The 19,127-nt window shown below is 44.4% G+C and overlaps 1 protein-coding gene across 4 annotated transcripts in view; it reads left to right on the forward strand.

The window, feature by feature from the left end:
- The window catches only part of SEC24C (SEC24 homolog C, COPII coat complex component), a 67,468-nt gene extending 59,997 nt beyond the window's left edge, over positions 1-7,471 (forward strand). For all 4 annotated transcript variants that reach the window (XM_050960029.1, XM_050960030.1, XM_050960031.1 and 1 more), the window contains 3 exons: positions 332-523; positions 1,718-1,807; positions 4,476-7,471. In XM_050960029.1, coding sequence (XP_050815986.1) covers positions 332-523; positions 1,718-1,807; positions 4,476-4,616 — 423 coding nt within the window. In that variant the 3' untranslated portion in view covers positions 4,617-7,471. The remainder of the gene's footprint in view (positions 1-331; positions 524-1,717; positions 1,808-4,475) is intronic.
- Positions 7,472-19,127: the final 11,656 nt, after the last annotated feature.

Below are 19,127 nucleotides of genomic sequence, written 5' to 3' on the forward strand. Positions count from 1 at the left end.
TCTGTTCTTGTTAGCAGTAAATAGTCTCTAGTCTGTTTCACACCATACTCAGTAGGAAAGATGTTATAGCTAATAGTGCAATTCATTCCCAATTGGTGCAGCACTGCAGATTGGTACATGATTTGATGTCTTTTTTTTTTTTTTTTTAGAAGAAGGAAATGTATGAGCAGGTACCTGATGAGTCAGAGAAACTTAGGGCAGGAATTGGTGTGGCTCACAAGACTTAGGGGCATCTATGTAGTCCTTGCTCTGTAACATTTGTAATTCCTAGCTAAACATTACTAAGTAAGAATGTCTAACGAGGGGCTCAATTCATTTAATATTTGAACAGACCAAAGTAGATGTTGACAGCGACACCTTGCCAGCGGCAATCCGCAACTCTGAAGAGCGACTCTCTAAGGGCGACATGTACCTGCTAGAGAATGGACTGAACATCTTCGTGTGGGTAGGAGTGAATGTACAGCAGGGCCTGATCCAGAACCTCTTTGGAGTGTCATCCTTCAACTACATCAGCAGCACTCTGGTGAGCTGGATGGGGGGGAGCAGGTTCGAAGGAGGATGTGTGCATGACTCCCAATAATTGGAGCAATGAGCATCCAGCTCAGAAGGTCGTCATCCTAAAATTTCATTGAGCACTTTCATTGTAACTCATAGGAACGTTTTATGCATTTGATTTAGCTGGCATGAACATCAGCTTCAGAACCCTCTACTTATATCCCTGTTCACGAAAGCAAGTTTGGGAAAGCTGGCTAAAGCCCAGCATGGGGCCACATTGTCCCCTTGTTGCCACATGCATGAGACTGAAAGAAATGTTTTTTATTTAGAAATCTTAAGAGTCTTTTGCAGAGATTCTCCCACCGCATCCCTTGAGGAGTGTGGGAAGGGCTTACTAACAGCAGGGCCTGTCCCCACACCCTCCAGTCTGGCAGATCCTAGGAGGCTGTGACAGGCCAGGGCCATCTGTATATAACTTGTGCCCCCTTTTTGGCCCTTGGCTCCCTAGCAGTGAAGTTCTACTGCCGGGGGATGTATTAGCTTTTACTGGTAAGTTTGGGCCAGAGGAGGAACAATAAGTAGCTTGCCCAGTCCTTCCCTGGACTGTACAGAGACCTCTGGAGTCTGGGGGGGACAGTGCCTCTGAGGTGATTAGAGCTCCCTTTTAGCACAAATAAATAGAGGTTGATCTGGACTCAGAGGAGGAACACATCCATGCCTGGAGCATGGTGGCCACTAATATAGTCATATGCTGTGTTCTAGGTGAGACCTCAAGCCCATTTCACTGTCTTTAAACCCAGGACCTTCCGTCTGGCTAACGTGTTATTCTGTTGTTTTACCTAGCTGGTGACGTTAAGGACAGTTAAGAGGCTAGCTGTACCTAAACTATTCACTTGGAGTTCCTTCAGTCTGATTTCTAGCCACTTGCCTAGCTGGGCAAGTTACTCTTATAGCTTGTCTGACCAAGCCATTCAGTGAAGAAAGCACTGCCAGTATGTGCCAGGCAAATGGGGTAATAGTTCTGTATTTCTATCCTCTGTTCAACAATCTCGTTTTAAAAATAGTCTTTCCAATGACTTCACCTATTCCTGGCTAGCAAGTAGCGAGACTGGTCTGAAAGCCTGGACTTTTACCTGTGTGTTATGAGGAAAGCAGCAGAATTGGTTATTGACACTACTGTAATTCTGTGTGTGTAATGGGGATCTGGTCTTTTGCATTCCAGAGTACCTTGCCAGTCTTGGAAAACCCCTTCTCTAAGAGAGTGCGATCCATCATTGACATGTTTCAGGCACAAAGATCCCGCTACATGAAGGTAAAGAACTTGGCTCCTAGTTGTGGCTCTTTAATTTCCTTCCACTGCCTTTCCTGAGCAGGTGACACCAGACCTACTCTCATAATCTGTAATATCAAACCCGTTCTCAGTCTTCTGTTACTTGAAATTATTAACATGTCTGTATCATCATGCTGTTGGCATTGAGGTTGTGTAGCACAACAGCTATTGTTTTGCAGGAACCTTACTTTGCATTTCTGGCTCACTGCATTTACTATTAACGTTAGGCTGGGGCTCTACTTTCTTCTAGTGTCCCAAATAGTAGTCAAATATGTAGAGCCCTGCGCGGATACAAAAATTGGCATCCATATCCGATCCATGATCAGCATAAATTGTCCGTGGAGGTCCATGGATTTGAAAGGCTCTACGAACAGCTCCACAGGTGACTGCACAAGAGTGATGCAGGGCTGTGCCAAACCCTCAGCTGCCCCCCACTTCTTCATAGAGATTTCCCACCACCTTCTCCGCCCCATCATACCTCCTTCCCTGCTGTGGTCAGGAAAGCTACAATCTTGAGCGCTTATGTGCAGCACCACCCTTCCAGTGCAGGACTCGGACACCACTATGCAGCTGCAGCAGCTCTAACATGCTGCGCTTGGCTCACTGCGCAGGAGCACAGAACTTACTTCTGGGAGTTGTAGCTTACTTCCTCCTTCTGGACTACAACTTCCAGAATGCCCAGTGGACTATTGCCGCTGCTGTGTGATTCAGAGAGCCGAGCTGGACCCTGAGGGCTGGGTGACAGCTGCTCCTTTGGGTGAGTGTGTGCTGTAGAGCCCTGTGCAGATAAAAAATTTGTATCCGAATCCAAGCTGCAATCTACAAAAATCTGCCGATATCTGTGGATTTTATGGTCTCTCTATATATGGCACTGGACACTAGTAGCCTGGACCGCTTTGGTGGTGATCTAGCCATACAGGAACTCTCAAATGAACATGTCTGGGACCTCATCTCCAAAACCATTATGCCTCATGGGGCAGATGGAGTAAATTATTGCAGTTCCCATGGAAGTAACTAGGCCGTATTTGGTACTGATGGTATAAGCTACCCGTCAGTTACATGGAGGCGAACCAATGATTTTCCTGTGAAGTCCTGCTGCTGGAGCAGTGATAGCAGTGATGTATCAAAAAGAGGACATCACTTCTACTTCCAGCTCAGCTGTGGAACTCAGAGCCCAGAGGCAGCTGAGCTGCTTTCAAAGTCTTAAGGAAACGAATTAGGAGCAAGTCCTAGAAATCCTGACCTGTTTTTAAGATAAAAGGTTTATTTATGCCCAGTACAGATAAGCTTGGAGGGGAAATGAAAAAGCAAGTTTAAACAGCCTCTCCCCATCAGAGAGACTGCCTGAGCCTTTACGAATGTTTGATTTCCAGTCTTGGGTCTGCTAAAATCTATATACCGTACTGTTGTAAAAACAACTAGGTGCTCAGTTTAGCTTTTGTAATAGAAAGTAAGACATGGAAGTAGCCATTGGGTCTCACAGTGCTGTTGTAAGGGCATAAGAACTCATGAGAGGCGGCAGAAGGTCCTGATTACTCCACGCAAGCCATAAGGGGAAAATTAAATAATTCATTTTAAAAGGGGATTTATAACCTTTCCCTGTTTGTTTCTGCTCTGGCTCTAGTGGAGACAAAACATATTGTATTACTAGAGCCCTGCGTGGATACAAATTTTTTTATCCGCATGCAATCTGCAAATATGGTCCGTGGATATCCGCTGAGTCACAGGGCTCTAGGTATAAAATTTGGATCTGCGTCCATCTATGAGCCACAAACATGGTCCGCAGATAACCGCATCCGTGGATGTGGATATCCACAGATTTGCAGGGCTCTATGTATTACTGCTCTTCCCCCAGCAAACCTTTAAAAGGCTTTCTGAAACAAGAAATACAGTATTAGGAAGCCAACTGTTAGGAGCACACAGCCATTGTACATTCGGCTAGTGATGCACTTGTCAGGTGGCTGGAGGTGCTCTGCCCTCAGCACCACATCTGACCATATGCACATAGTTTGCTAATGCTGCACCCCTGTTGTTGCTTGGTGTTGTGTTAGGCTGAGCATCGGGGCTCTCTGTCTGGACAACTGACTGGCTTAACATTCCATGACCACAGAAAAGAGGGTTTTTTTAATATTACTGTCCTCCTGTATTTTGGATATTTAGTCACTTGGGTATAACTTTTGTATTATGATTATATAGTCCATTTCATCCAGAGATCCCAAAATACTGTGTGAAGTGACTAAACATCACTGTCCCCATGTTCAGATGGGGAACTGAAGACCAAAAATTAAGTGAGTTCTTAAAGTAGCCGACCTGGAAATGGAACTCTGGTCTCGTGAACTTCCAGTCCTGTGCTCTGTTCACTGGACCTCTGATTAAGAGTGGAATTCCTCTGCTTTACTGGTCACCTAGCCAAAACTGGAATTTCTAGAACCCCTTTAATGTACAGGCAACCCTGGAGACTCTAATACTTCTAAGCTTGCTTGAGGTTTAACCTTAGACACAGAAATTAAGATGTTCTGAGTAGGTGACTTCAGTGATTTCTTGTTCTGGAGTTCTTAGTTGCTCAGCCTTCTTATGTCACTTAAATGTTTTTTCTTATGTACCAAAATCACTAGCTGATGCTTACTCACAAATCTTTGTTTGCTTATAGCTAATAATTGTGAAGCAAGAAGATAAATTGGAGATGCTATTCAAACACTTTCTGGTGGAGGACAAGAGCATGAGTGGTGGGGCTTCATATGTGGACTTCCTCTGTCATATGCACAAGGAGATTCGGCAGCTACTGAGCTAGAGGAGGGAGTGGTGCTGGACTCCAGCAGTGACATTTCAGTCTCCACTAACCACCTGATCCATGGGCCCAGCTCCCTCAAGAAGGACAACATAGAAACCTGTACAATTCCATAATTTTTAATACACATTGCATAAGCAGAGATCCTTTCAACCTCTCCCAGCCCCATTTGAGAGAGATGCAAAATTTCCTGGTGAGGGCAGAGAAAAGGCCTTTGAAACAGGTCTTATACCTGTCTCTAAATTGTTTCCTGTACTTGGCAGGAATCTACTCCCCTATGCTCGCTAATCCTGTTGTAATGAATGTAGTTTCTCGGTTCACTGTACATGATTCAGCATTGGGTGAAAAAGCGATAACTCTTCAGAACTACTAGTCGTTGCTGTGTGTTTGTGTGTGCGTGCATGCTCCAAGAGAAGAGGAGCCAGGAGGGGGAGGACAGGAGGCAGGCCATCCAGCCAGATGGTGGGAGTTGGAGCACTTAAGCATTTTTTTTACATCTCTTTCCTAGTTTAGGGGAAAATACAACATGCAGAGCACAAACTGCAGCTTGTGGCCCTCTGGACTCAGGAGTCTTCATTTAAAAAAAAAAACCAGACAACTTATCAGCTGAGCTGTGAGCCAGGGGCTAGCAGGACAAATCCTTCCCATATCTCTACATCTTTATTATAGTAAGAGTTGCTCTGCAGAACTGTAGTAGAATAAATAATTTTTAAAAGTGAGTGAGCAACAATCAACAGCTGCTGAATGGGAGAGGGGTAGAATCAGTGCCTTCTGTTGGCATGAATGGCACCCCTGCAATCACCTTCCCTTCCTCTGGAAGAGCAACCTCCCCTATCTTATTTCTCTGTGTAGCATCGTCTTACCCCTTCCATGTTCTATGGCCTTTTGTCACTCACTTGTTTTACTAGAGCCTACCTACACTGTTCTATTCATGGTGATCGTACCTGCCCCCTCCCTGTTTCAGTTTAAATAGGAAATATTTTTAGCAAGGTGACATGGGGCTGTAGGGAACAGGATCTGGATGACAAGATGGCCATTTTCTGTTCAGACTAGGCTGAATCACAGCAAATAAGCAAGGATCTGAATTCTACTGGTGTAAACTTGAGGCTGCTTTGTACCCCAGAGTGCAAGGAAGGGGATGCAAAGGAACAAGAATAGAGTTTAAGATGCGCTGCATAAGGTAATACCAAATACTTGACCTCAGTTGTTGGGAAGGTGCCATAGTGGAAAGAATATTTTCAACGCTGTATGTTTATAACCCCTGTTCTACCTACTGATCCATCTGCATAGAAAACTTTTTATAAGCCTTGTTTGTTAACCTAAGATACCTCAGACAGATTAGCCTATCCACTTTGTGGCTGGCCACTCTGCCTCTCCACTCTGTAAAGATGGAAGAGAGGACTCCTGCAAAGGGGAGTGATGAGTCTAAATCAGATTCAAAATTCTAAGGGCTTGCTCATTAATTTTTGAAAGGGGGGTAATTTACTTTAACACCGACAGAGCTCTTACAACACCCAGGATTTAGTGAGGGGGCAGCAGCACTGAAGATGGGAGGGAGAAATGGGAGAATATGCAGAATAATGGGTGAACAGATTGGATGCAGTTAGAGGACATGTTTTAGCTGGACTTGGCTTTTCAAAATAAGGTCCTTGTGCAGAAGACCTGTTTTGTTTTAAAACAAAAAACTTGGCTCTGTGGTTTTAGTCCCATTTACAGAGTGTGTAAATCTGTTTTTCTTCTACTGCCGCTAGTTTTGTCTTCTCTGGTATCACTGCACACACAGGGGAATGAAAACGGTAATGAAGAAACTCCTTTACGATGCAGTAGACAATTCTTCAGCATTTTTTCATATATATGTGGCTGACATTTTTTTACCCCATACACTGCCTCCAACCAAAAATGTAGAGGTTTTTTTTTAAACCACAGAAGAGAGCTTCCTAGGAATACAATGCTCGGCAACCACAGACTTCCACAATACTAATTTCTAGCATTAATATAAGAGAGGGAAATAAGCTCATAAGTGAACCTTTCATTTTCTTCACTCTTGTTTTTTCCAATGCATCTTTTAATTTGTAAAGAAATAAAAAAAATATTAAGATGTATTTTATGTCATTGTTAGTAAATAAACACTGCTTATTATTTTTCCAAACCCTGTACTTGGGGGTGGAGAGGGAGAAAGGGGAGAGACTGGGGTCTAGGTGAGTAATCACAATCCAACCTGCTGCCAATCAAGTTCTGTATTTTTAATATTTCCTGTTTGGATGTGTTTAACTTTCCACCCCTTCTGAACCTTTATTTTGCTGAGAACATTCCCTTTCTGCTGAGATGGCTTGGGTTAAATTACGATTGCTTTTTGGTCTATTTCCATAACCATTCTAGTTGATATTTTGAGACAGTATTATTAGCTACAATTAGAATCTCAAGGACCCCATTTTTCTCAGAGTACCCCATCATTAACATGGCAAGAGAATTACTAATTTTCTTTGAATCCAAAAATAAAGTTCAAATTAAACACAGCAGTTGGCAACAGCATTCTTGCAAGTCTAGGCTAAACTTGTAATCTGTGCATTGCACTTTAATTTGAATCTCATTGTCTCCTCTATACACTTGAACTGTAGCCTAAAACATAGATATTGTACATTTAACACTGATGAAAATAATATTTTCTTCAATCTGTATATGAAAACACAAGCCAATCATTGCTAAATACCCATCATTATTTTCTGGAGAGATTCCAGTCTGTTACAGAGGGCATGTTCCTATATTTGTTATGTCCAAAATCACTGCTGAACTGATACTTTGAGATAAGTGATGGGCTTTGTGCATTAATTATCTGGAATAAATTGTGTCTGCAGGAATGTTGTGAGATTACCCCTTTCAATGTTTATGGAAGTTGCCTTGCTGAACCAACATCTACCATCTTGAATGTACTTAGCTGGGATTTTTGCATATCCGTGCAATGAGTGGATGGGTTCCTGAGAAGGAAATGGCATAAGCACATAAGATTTGCTGCACCGAACTTCTGCTTCAAAGGAAGGCAAAAAAGAACCCACAGTGTTTTTAGCCTGTTGTTCTCTGCTGTAGGTGTAAAAGACCATTTTTCTTGTCTTGTGCGGGTGTTAAGTTTACATCCTAAACTATGACATTGGATTTCTCATCACTGCAAGTGTTCTGATCAGTGTATCTACTCTTTCTTTAAAGGCAAGGTGATCTTTGGGGAAGGGACAGTCATCTTATTCCGTCTCTACAGCACTTAGCACAGTGGGGCCTTGGGCCATGACTGGGGCTCCTAGCCAATGGTAATACAAATATGAAATAATAAAAGGCAGTTTGACATGAGCTCATACACCCCTGCAGTCTAAAGTTTCTTTTTTCAGCCTTCCTTTGAATCTGATCCTCCCTTTCTAACTCAGTTGTGTTGGTTAAAAAGCAGACAAGTTGTGTCAATCTGATCCTATGACATCTGATATAATTTCAAGTTGGTATAAGAAAGAAGCTGTATGGAAACATAAACCATACAGGGTGAAATTTTTTTTAATCTTTGTCACCTAAAGCAATAATTGTATGTTTTTTCCCATTTTGTGGATCATGTCAGAAGATAAAGATCTTGTAGACACATTCCCCTCTCTCTGCAACACCTAGAGTGTATGGTCACAAAGTAATATTAGGAAAGTAGCATGGCAAGAGGCTGAAAATGCATTTGCTTTCATGAGTACCGCTGCTCAGTTGCTTCTACCAATTCTATATCTTTGCTGTTTTGCTTCCTCTTCATAATCTTAGAACTCTGTTTATTAGTACCAAATCTCTCCCCGGCTGTAGCTTCCCACTGCTTTAATTGTTAGTTTGGATTTGTCCTCCTGTGTGTTTGCTGCCCTACCACACTTGGTAAATTTCATCACTGTTGAATTGACACCAAAGAAACTTCAGGCACACATAGAATCATAGAATATAAGGGTTAGAAATGACCTCAAGAGGTCATCTAGTCCAACCCCCTGCTTAAAGCAGGACCAATTCCCAACTAAATCATCCCAGCCAGGGTTTTGTCAAGCCTGACCTTAAAAACCTCTAAAGAAGGAGATTCCACCAGCTCCCTAGGTAACCCATTCCAGTGCTTCACCACTCTCCAAGTGAAAAAGTTTTTCCTAATATCCAGCCTAAACTTCCCCCACTGCAACTTGAGACCATTACTCCTTGTTCTGCCCTCTACTAACACTGAGAACAGTCTAGATCTATCCTCTTTGGAACCCCTTTTCAGGTAGTTGAAAGCAGCTATCAAATCCCCCCTCATTCTTCTCTTCTGCAGACTAAACAATCCCAGTTCCCTCAGCCTCTCCTCATAAGTCATGTGCTCCAGCCCCCTCGTCATTTTTGTTGCCCTCCGCTGGACTCTTTCCAATTTTTCCACATCCTTCTTGTAGTGTGGGGCCCAAAAGTAGACACAGTACTCCAGATAAGGCCTCACCAATGTTGAATAGAGGGGAATGATCACATCCCTCAATCTGCTGGCAATGCACCTACTTATACAGCCCAAAATGCCATTAGCCTTCTTGGCAACAAGGGGCACGCTGTTGACTCATATCCAACTTCTCGTCCACTGTAACCCCTAGGTCCTTTTCTGCAGAACTGCTGCCTAGCCATTCGGTCCCTAGTCTGTAACAATGAATGGGATGTAGCAGCTGCATAATGGGCAGAAAGAGGATTTTAGATAGTGGTTTTTCCCCAAGCTCCTTGACAACTGAAATATTTGACCATTACACCTCTGCCCCAAAATAATGCTGTCCTCAGAAGCCAAAAAATTTTACCACATTATAGGTGAAACCGTGTTAAATCGAACTTGCTTTGATCTGCCAGAGTGCACAGCCCCACCCCCCGGAGCACTGCTTTACTGCGTTATATCTGAATTCATGTTATATCAGGGTAGAGGTGTATTTAGAAACAGCTCAGCAGACTGCTTTGAGAATCATTGCCTTAGCACATCTGAAAATGGGCCTTAGGATTCAGAGTTGTAATTTCTGCTCTGTCTTCGCCTAGTCCTTCCAGTTTGATTGCCCTAATTATCAATTGTCAACCCACACGCTGGAACCAAAATAACATCTGTTTTTAATTCATACTATTTTGGTGCAAGTCTGAGGGTGGACATTTGTTTTGGAATAATTACTTCATTTCAATTTGTCCATTTTTTGTACTCACTTAAGCTAAATCAAAATCGGGCAGTCATACTCTGTGTCTCACAGATAGGACTGCACCAAAATAACTAATAGTGTGAATTAAACCAGACTTGTTTGGTTCCAGTTTGTGTGTAGGCAAGCCCTATAATCTCCCTGTTCATGAGTTTCTCCTTCCTTTGTTCCCTTCCTTTCTTTTTATTCCTTGTCACTTCTTTGTGTAAGGACATGAGTGACTTAAGAAAAGACCATATAGTTTTCTTCTTCCTAACCTATTACATATGCAGTGTAGTTGCCATGTCGGTCCCAGGGATTAGAGAGACTAGGTGCATGAGGTAGTATCTCTTATTGGACCAACTTCTCTTTCTCACCAACAGAAGGTGGTCTAATAAAAGACATTACTTCATCCACCTTGTCTCTCTAATAACTTCTTATGTAGTAAGTCTTCCTACCATTGTTAGAAATTCCTTTGCCATGGGCACTTGCTCTAACTTTTAAATCTACTGTTGGTACATCCCTTCTGTAAAATGTCCTGGCTACTAAGGCCTTGGCTAAACTTGTGAGTTACAGCGCAATAAAGCCGCCCACAGCGCTGTACCTCACTCCTCGTCCACACTGGAAAGGTACATACAGCGCTGTATCTCCACGGCTACAGTGCTGCTGGGTACTCCACCTCCCCAAGAGAAATAAACATTAGTGCGGTGCAGCACCAGTGTGACCGCCAAATGCGTTCTGATTGGCATCCAGAAGTATTCGGCAGTATCCCACAATGCCTGTTCTACCCACTCTGGTCATCAGTTCGAACTCTACTGCCTTGGCCTCAGGTGACCAACAGTCAGACCCGCCCTTTATATTCCCCGGGAATTTTAAAAATCCCCTTCCTGTTTGCTCAGCCAGGCGTGGAGTGCTATCAGCAAATCTTTCCAGGTGACCATGTCTCCACGCACCAAGCGAGCTTCAGTGTGGCGCAATGGTGAGTTGCTGAACCTCATCAGTGTTTGGGGGGAGGAAACTGTCCAGTCCCAGCTGCAGGAATTATACCTTCGGGCAGATATCAAGGGCCATGATGGAAAGGGGCCATGACCGGGATGCACTGCAGTGCAGGATTAAAGTGAAGGAGCTGCAGAATGCCTACCGCAAAGCCCACAGGCAAACAACCGCTCTGGTGCTGCCCCCGTGACCTGCCAATTCTACAAAGAGCTGGACGCGATACTTGGGCGTGACCCCACCTCTACTCTGAGCACCACCATGGACACTTCAGAGCGCGGCGAGGATGATGATGATGAAAGCAGGAGTGAGGGTGCTGGGGCGGTGGGAGACACCCCGGAATCCCTGGAGGCATGCAGCCAGGAGCTCTTCTCGAGCCAGGAGGAAGGTAGCCAGTTGCAGTGGCTGGTACTTGGTGGAAAACAAAGAGAAGAGCAGGTTCCCGGTAAGTGGATTTTTTTTTTTTCGGGAAGGAATTTTTTCGGTGCAGGCTCTTTGGGAGAGGAGGGTTAGGCTGCATTCATGCCTAGATGTGGAATAGTGCATTGATGTGGTCTCACATCATGGTAATGGGCCTCGGTAATCTCTTTAAAAGTCTCTAGAACGTGGGCAATGCACTTGCGCAGGTTTCTTGGGAGAGCCACTGTGGTCCTTGTCCCAGTCAGGTTAACGTGTCCATGCCACTGTGCTGCAAGGGGCAGGGGGACCATTGCTGCACACAGGCAATATGCATATGGGCCAGAGCAGAAGCTGCATTGCAGTAGAAGATCCTCCCTTGCTTCCCAGGTCACCCTCAGCAGTGCAATATCTTCCAGGACGAACTCCTATGGAAAATGTTGGGACAGTGTTCAGTGTAGGTGCTCCCTGCAGCTGTTGGCTCTCCCCAAGGCAAAGAAAGCCAGACGACAGTACAGCTGTGAAATGAAACCCAGAGGGCACTACAGCCATGAAACAATCAATCCCCCTTACTCACCATTTTGGGGCTCCCGTGGGTTATGTGCACTCTTTGGGATGGGAAAATTATGCTATTGTGTAGACTGCGTGCGCCATCCTTGAGTGGGGGGGAATCATTACTCTGTATGGTATAAACAATGCTGCCTCTATTAAGTGTTGCATTTTACCTTTACAGATGCAGTCTTGAGATCTAAGCAGTCCATGTTATCACCAGCTGAGAGACTGCAAAGACTCAGGAAGAGGCAGCGAAAAAGCAAAGAAGAGATGCTGCAAAAAATGATGCATCGATCTCTTAAAGAGAATCAAAAAGCACAGGAGTGGAGGGAGAGCGAAAGTAGGATCTGCCAGGAAAACGCAGTGCACCGGCGGCGGAGCACAGGCAGCAAAGCACAGCTTGGCTAATAAGCATCATGGAGCACCAAGTGGACTTTATCCAGCCACTTGTAGCCATGCAGGCGGAACAGTACCGCGCCCATCCCCCCTTGCAGGCCTTGTCCCAAAACTCTTTCTCTTGTGCCCCCATGTCACCTCCAACCCACTTTTCCCCAGCATCCGGGTTCTTACCACCACCAGCTGCTTCCAACACCTGTATCTTCACCACCCAGCCCTGAAAACTACGACCCTTACCCTCTGCACTCAACCCCCATCACCATGCAGTATAGCCATCCTGAAGTCAGCACTCATTGCACAGCACAGCAGACAGGACATACGCAAATCTGTGATTGTACTGTTCCCCACCCCACCCCCTTGCCCTTTCTGATTCCCAAGAAGTTGTTTCTTTTCAGTACATGAATTCTTTTTTAAATAAATGGATTCTTTGGCTTTGAAAACATTTCTTTATTATTACATAAAGTAAAAGATACCTTAGCCCAGGAAAGAAACAGGCACTGCAAATCAGCTTAGCAAACACAGATTCCTACTAACATTGTAACCACTGCACTTCACTCCTGTGCAGGGCACCAGATATTACTGCTGGTTTTCAGCCTCAAATTGCTCCCTCAAGGCATCCCTAATCCTTGCATCCCTGCACTGGGCCCCTCTAATAGCCCTGCTCTCTGGCTGTGCAAATTCAGCCTCCAGGTGTTGAATCTTGGAGGTCCATGCCTGACTGAAGCTTTCACCCTTCCCTTCACAAATATTATGGAGGTATAGCACATGGCTATAACCGCAGAGATGCTGTGTTCGGCCAAGTCCAGCTTCCCATACAGAGATCGCCAGCAGCCCTTTAAACGGCCAAAAGCACACTCAGCCTGTAGTTGAATGGTTCTTTGCTGCTGTCAAGGCTCCCTGTGTAGGGTTTCATGAGCCACGGCATTAACGGGTAAGCTGGGTCTCCAAGGTTCACAATGGGCATTTCAACTTCCCCTACTGTGATCTTCCGCTCTGGGAAAAAAGTCTCGGCCTGCAGCTTACTGAACAAGCCAGTGTGCCGAAAGATGCGTGCATCATGCACCTTTCCGGGACAGCCTGCGTTAATGTCAATAAAACGCCCACGATGATCCACAAGCGCCTGGAGAACCATAGAGAAAAACCCCTTCCGATTAATGTACTCAGATGCTAGGTGGGGTGGAGCCAGAATAGGAATATGCATCCCATCTATCACACCTCCACAGTTAGGGAAACCCATTTGTTCAAAGGCAGCCACAATGTCCTGCACGTTACCCAGAAAAACTATTCTTCTGAGCAGGATGCGATTAATGGCTCTGCAAACTTGCATCAACATGATTCCAACGGTCAAATTTCCCACTCCAAATTGGTTCGCGACTGATCGGTAGCTGTCTGGAGTTGCCAGCTTCCAGATTGCCATAGCCATCCGCTTCTCCACCGGCAGGGCAGTTCTCAATCTCGTGTTCTTGCGCCGCAGGGTGGGGCGAGCTCCTCACACAGTCCCATGAAAGTAGCTTTTCTCATCCGAAAGTTCTGCAGCCACTGCTCATCATCCCAGACTTGCATGATGATGTGATCCCACCACTCAGTGCTTGTTTCCCGAGCCCAAAAGCGGGGTTCCACGGTGCTGAACATGTCCGTGAATGCCATAAGCAATTTTGTGTCGTACATGACTCAATATCATCGTCAGACTCTTCACTGTCACTTTGGATCTTAAAGAATAGCTCAACTGCCAAACGTGACGTGCTGGCAAGACTTGTCAGCATACTCCTCAGCAGTTCGGACTCCATTTCCCACAGACTGAAACGGAACACAGAAACCGTTGAAAGATGGCATTGAAAGATGATGCCAAATGTGGATGGAAACACAGAGATTTCTGGGATGCGAAGCGATGCATCACGGGGAGTCGGGACAGGACCCAGAATGCCTCGCCCCCCACCCCCTTCCCACAACCCACAGCACCAGAATGGGAAGAGGTGCTCTGTGGGATAGCTGCCCATAATGCTCTGCTCCTAATGCCGCTGCAAGTGCCACAGATGTGGACACGAGTGCACTGGCAGCTGTCAGTGTGGACAGACTGCAGCACTTTCCCTGCTCAGCTGTATGAAGGCAGGTTTAACTCCCAGCGTTGCACAGCTGCAAGTGTAGCCATACCGTAATACTCTATCAAACCAATCTCAACTTTAGCAAAGCATTTGAGAAAGTTGTGGACCTCTGACCATAGTAGCATTGTTTGTTTTCTTTGTTATAATGTAACAATTTGTTTTCCTCTGTGTCAGACCCTCTAGCCCAGTGATACTCAGATCTCAGTGGTTCAGGAGCCAAATTAGTGATCTACATTACCCAGAAGAGCCACAGGTGTGTGAATTCATTGTTTCATTTATTATAGTACTATATATTCATATTTAAACAGTAGGATAGGGGAAATATTTAGTTTGTATTTTATATATATAAATTTTTCTCACAGAAAAATGACCAAGTATTATTTTATCAACTATAGTATGTTAATAACATAGTAAAAGCATCCTGATTGGTTAATAACTTAGACTGGATAATTATATCCGTGTTTTATATCATGTGCTGCAAAGAGCTGCAGGAGACACATTAAAGAGCCGATTACGGCTTGCGAGCCTCAGTCTGAGTGTCACTGCTCTAATCCATTATCTTCTAACAGCAGTCAGTACCAGCTGCTTCAGAAGAAAGTGTACGAAACAATTATGGAATCCACTGCTAGCAGATGAAGTTTCTTATCCTGAGACAGGGGTTGATGTATACCCTGAAAAATGAGCATTACACCCTTTATACAATTTCAGCTGCTCCTATGTAAGTGTGGATGTTAACAATAAAAACATCTAATCTTTAGTGAATCCCACTAAACTTCTGGCCTCAATGATAAGGTATTGTGGGTTTTTTTTAAATTGGTCAAAAATGTGTTGCCTTTAAATTAGAGAGACAAGGTGGGTGAGGTAATATCTTTCATTGGACCAACTTCTGGTGGTGAGAGAGACAAACTTTTGAGCTACATAGTGCTCTTCCTCAGGTCTGGGAAATGTATGTCACGGCTAAATACAAGGTGGAACAGATTGTTTAGCATAAGTAGTTAACACATGTCAAGGTACCATTCAAGCTGAAATGGCCTGTTAACACCTCTTCTGTCATGGGGGGAAAGGGAAGGGGGAGAAAAAGAGGTTTGTGGGTTACAGATTTTTGTAATAAGCTATTAAATTGTTCTTGTACTATCAGAGATCAAAAAAAGAGGATCTGATTGGCTGTTCTCTGTACCAGTCTTTTTATTTTACCCTTGGACATATCCCCTCATTTTATTAGTCTCCTTTCTAAACAGTCCATCTATTTTCAGAGACAAAGTAGGTAAGATAATAAACTCACAAAAATGATAAAAGACAAAACGTATTACCTGTAGGCAAACACTTTTCACAAAGTGATCACTTCATATCTGATCTTTCAATATTTGTCCTCAAAGGAACTCTGCACAATGCCTTCGAAAGGTAAGAATGGGAATTCAAATTCATAGTGCTGTTAGATACTAAAAACCTTTGGCTATCCCTTGATGTGAGGATTATGTCTGCCAAGGCAGGTTCATTGATGGGTTTTTAGGTGGCTGAGGAGCCCAATTCGTGCCCTGCAGATTTTCCTGCAGAAATGGCAGGTGTAATCTTAGAGGAGACATAGTTATTGGCTGGAGTGTTGTGCCCTCTCTTTCCTCTTTTGTGGCTTCTCTGTCTCATCAGCACATCTGTTCTCCTCAAAGTGAACTCTGGCTTGGTGTATGGTGTGGTGCCACTGTGTTCTGTTCCATGCTAAGTCCTCCCAATTTGTTGGGTTGATGCCTCCCTATTTAAGGTGTACTTTCCATATGTCTTCAAAGTGCTTCCACTGCTCTCCGAGAGTTCTTCTTCCCTGACTTAACTGAGAAGATTATTTGCTTCGGGAGGCGAGTGTCAGGCACATGTACATAGTGGCCAGCGCAGCAAAGTTGGTGTTTCATGACCTGTGCTTCTACACTGCTGATGTTGGCTGCAGAGAGAATGCTGATGTTATTGTGTCTGTCTTCCCAGCTGATCCTGAGAATCCTCCTGAAGCAGCACTACTGGAACCACTCCAGCTGCTTGGAACGTCTTCTGTAGGTTACCTAGGTCTCACACCCATAAAGAAGGATGGGGATGACAACTGCCTTGTAAACCAAGATCTTGGTGCCCATTTGCAAATCCCTATCATTGAAGACTCATTTGAGTAGTCTTCCAAAGGCTGTGCTGGCACAGTGGATCCTGTATTCGATTTCTGTGTCAGTGCTGGCTGTTTGGGAGACGTGGCTGCCTACGTATGGGAAATGGTCCATATTTTCCAGGGGTTCTCCACTGATGGTGATTTGTGGAGTACAAAGAGTAGTTTGTGCAGGTGAGGGCTGGTGAAGTACTTTGATTTTCCCGATGTTGAGAGAGAGACCCAGGCTATGATAGGCATCTGCAAAAAGATTTAGGGTGCTTTGCAAGTTGGCCTCTGTGTGTGCAAGAATGACTCCGTCATCTGCATACTGAAGGTCACTGATGCCAGTTCTCATGATCTTAGATTTTGTTTGGAGACGTCGCAGATTGAGGAGTTGGCCATCCATACGATACTCGATCCTGATTCTGTCAGGAAGGCAGTCATGGATGAGAATCAGGATCATGGCAAGGTAAATGGAGAAGAGTGTTGGAGCAATGACACAGCCCTGCTTGACATCAATGTGAATGATGAATGGTTTTGGTTTCTGAGCCGTTGCACAGAGTGGTGGTGGTCATCCCATCGATGGAAATGAATTTCAGTGGATAGCCAAACCTAGACAGCACCTTTCATAGGGCGTCAAGATTGATAGAGTCAAAGGCTTTGGTTAGGTCAATGAATGTCATGAACTGTTCCTAGTGTTGCTCTCTGCACTTCTGAATCTGTCATGCCACGAAGATCATGTCGGTTGTGCCTCAGAACGGCCTAAAGCCACTCAGGGAGGAGTTCTTTGGCAAGCGGGAAGAGATGGTTTAATAGGATTTGGGCAAGGATCTCTCCTGTAGTTCCCACACACAGATTTGTCACCTTTCTTGAATATTGTAACAATATTGGCATTCTTAAAGTCAGGTGGAATTTCTTTGCCAACTCCTCAACAAAATCTAGACCTGCAAAGTTTGTGCTGAAGCACTGTTCCACCAGCTTTAAAAACCTCATTGAGGATGCTGTCTGGGCCTGGTGTCTTGTGATTTTTTTTGTCTGGATGATGGCATGCCAAACTTCCTCAGAAGATGAAGGATCAGCAAGGTGTTCCATTGCTGAACGTTGTGGAATAAACTTGATGATGTCTTCAGAGACTGTGGATTCACAGTTTAGTAGGCTCTCAAAGTGCTCCTTCCAGCATTGTTTAATGGCTGCATTGTTCTTGAGGGTGGAGCCATCCTGGGAACGTAAAGGGGTGGGCCTTTGGAGCTTGGCCCATATATAGCTTTTGTTGTTTGAAAGAAGCTTCTCATGGCATCCTGGTCTATGAAACCCTGTGTAACAAAGCGGCCCTTGCTGAGATGCTACTGAGAGTACCAATTTAGGACAAATTGCTTAGAGCAGGGAAGTCACAGCCCAAGGCTGGGGTTCCTTCACTGCTAAGACACACCAAACCAGACAAACAGAGAGGACTTGGGTTTCACTCCACTGGCTAACGCGAAGTCATACAAGCAATTCCCGCAGGCACTCCAGTTTCCTAGTATCACCACCAGCGCCACTCCTTATGGGGATGAATGATTACAAAAATGAATACCCCAATAAAAGAAAAAAGGTTCTCCTTATCCCAAAGGACCAAGCCCCAGACTCAGGTCAATATACCAGTCAGATCTTACCCACAAATCAGGCTGTTGCCAATCCTTTAGAATCTAAAAAGGTTTCTTCATAAAAAGAAATATAGATGAGAGTTAAAATTGGTGAAATTGAATCAAATACATACAACAATTGCAAAGTTCTTAGTTCAGGCTTGTGTCAGGCTTGATGGGATTACTGCTGATTTAAAACAATCTAGTCTCTGGAGTACAAATATCCCAGCTTGGATGGGTTGTTTAGTCCTTTGTTCAGAGCTTCAGTTTCAAGCACAGTTCCTCCAAAGTTCAGAAGCAGGATTGAAGACCAAATGGAGAAGATGCTGCAGCCTTTTATAGTCTCTTGCCATGCTGCCTGTGCTTCCTTTGTTTCAAACACAAGCTGCCCTGCACATGGCTTGGAAGTCTTAGAGTTCTGGCCATAGATATGTCCCTGCATGCCTTGCTGAATCATAAGGTGTATCTGCCTTCTCTCAATGGGTCAGTTGTATAGCTGATGGTCCTTAATGGAACATGAATCAGGCTAGGCAGTGCTGATGCCAAACTGTCTGGGGTGTCACCCAGAAGCTTAGCACAAGTTTGAAAAACAGACATACATATCTGTAACTCATAACACAAAGGTGATACAAACATGTAAAGAAGATTAACATATATGACAAATTATAACATTTTTGCAGATATCTTTGTGGGAGTTACCCCATGAGCCAACATTTGAAACACTGGTTTCATGACTCATTACAACAATTTGTACCACACACTTGCCTGCTAACCCTTAATGGTCCCTTTTGCATAACCATCTAACCCTTATTGCCCACAATAGTGCTTGGTGAGGATGCTACCTATGCCAGTGGAAGAGCTGCTCCTGTGGGTATGAGTACTCTGCCTCCCTGAGAGGTGATCGTTATGTTGACGGGACATGCTATCTAAACCAGGAGTTAGGTTTAGCAGGTGAGCTACTCAAGGGTGTGGATTTTCCATACCACTGAGTGACATACTTATACTGACATAAATTTATAGTATAGACCAGGGCTCAGATTTCCTTCCCCACACCTGAAGAAGAGCTTGGTGTATCTCAAACGCTTGTATCTAAAGGAGATTACCTTGCGCATAGTGTCTCTTTTATAGCCTAGGACCAACCCTGTACGTTCATGCAAGAGTCTCTTTGACTCCAG

Source organism: Gopherus flavomarginatus, chromosome 6 (assembly GCF_025201925.1).
Source record: "Gopherus flavomarginatus isolate rGopFla2 chromosome 6, rGopFla2.mat.asm, whole genome shotgun sequence".
Taxonomy (NCBI): Eukaryota; Metazoa; Chordata; order Testudines; family Testudinidae; genus Gopherus; species Gopherus flavomarginatus.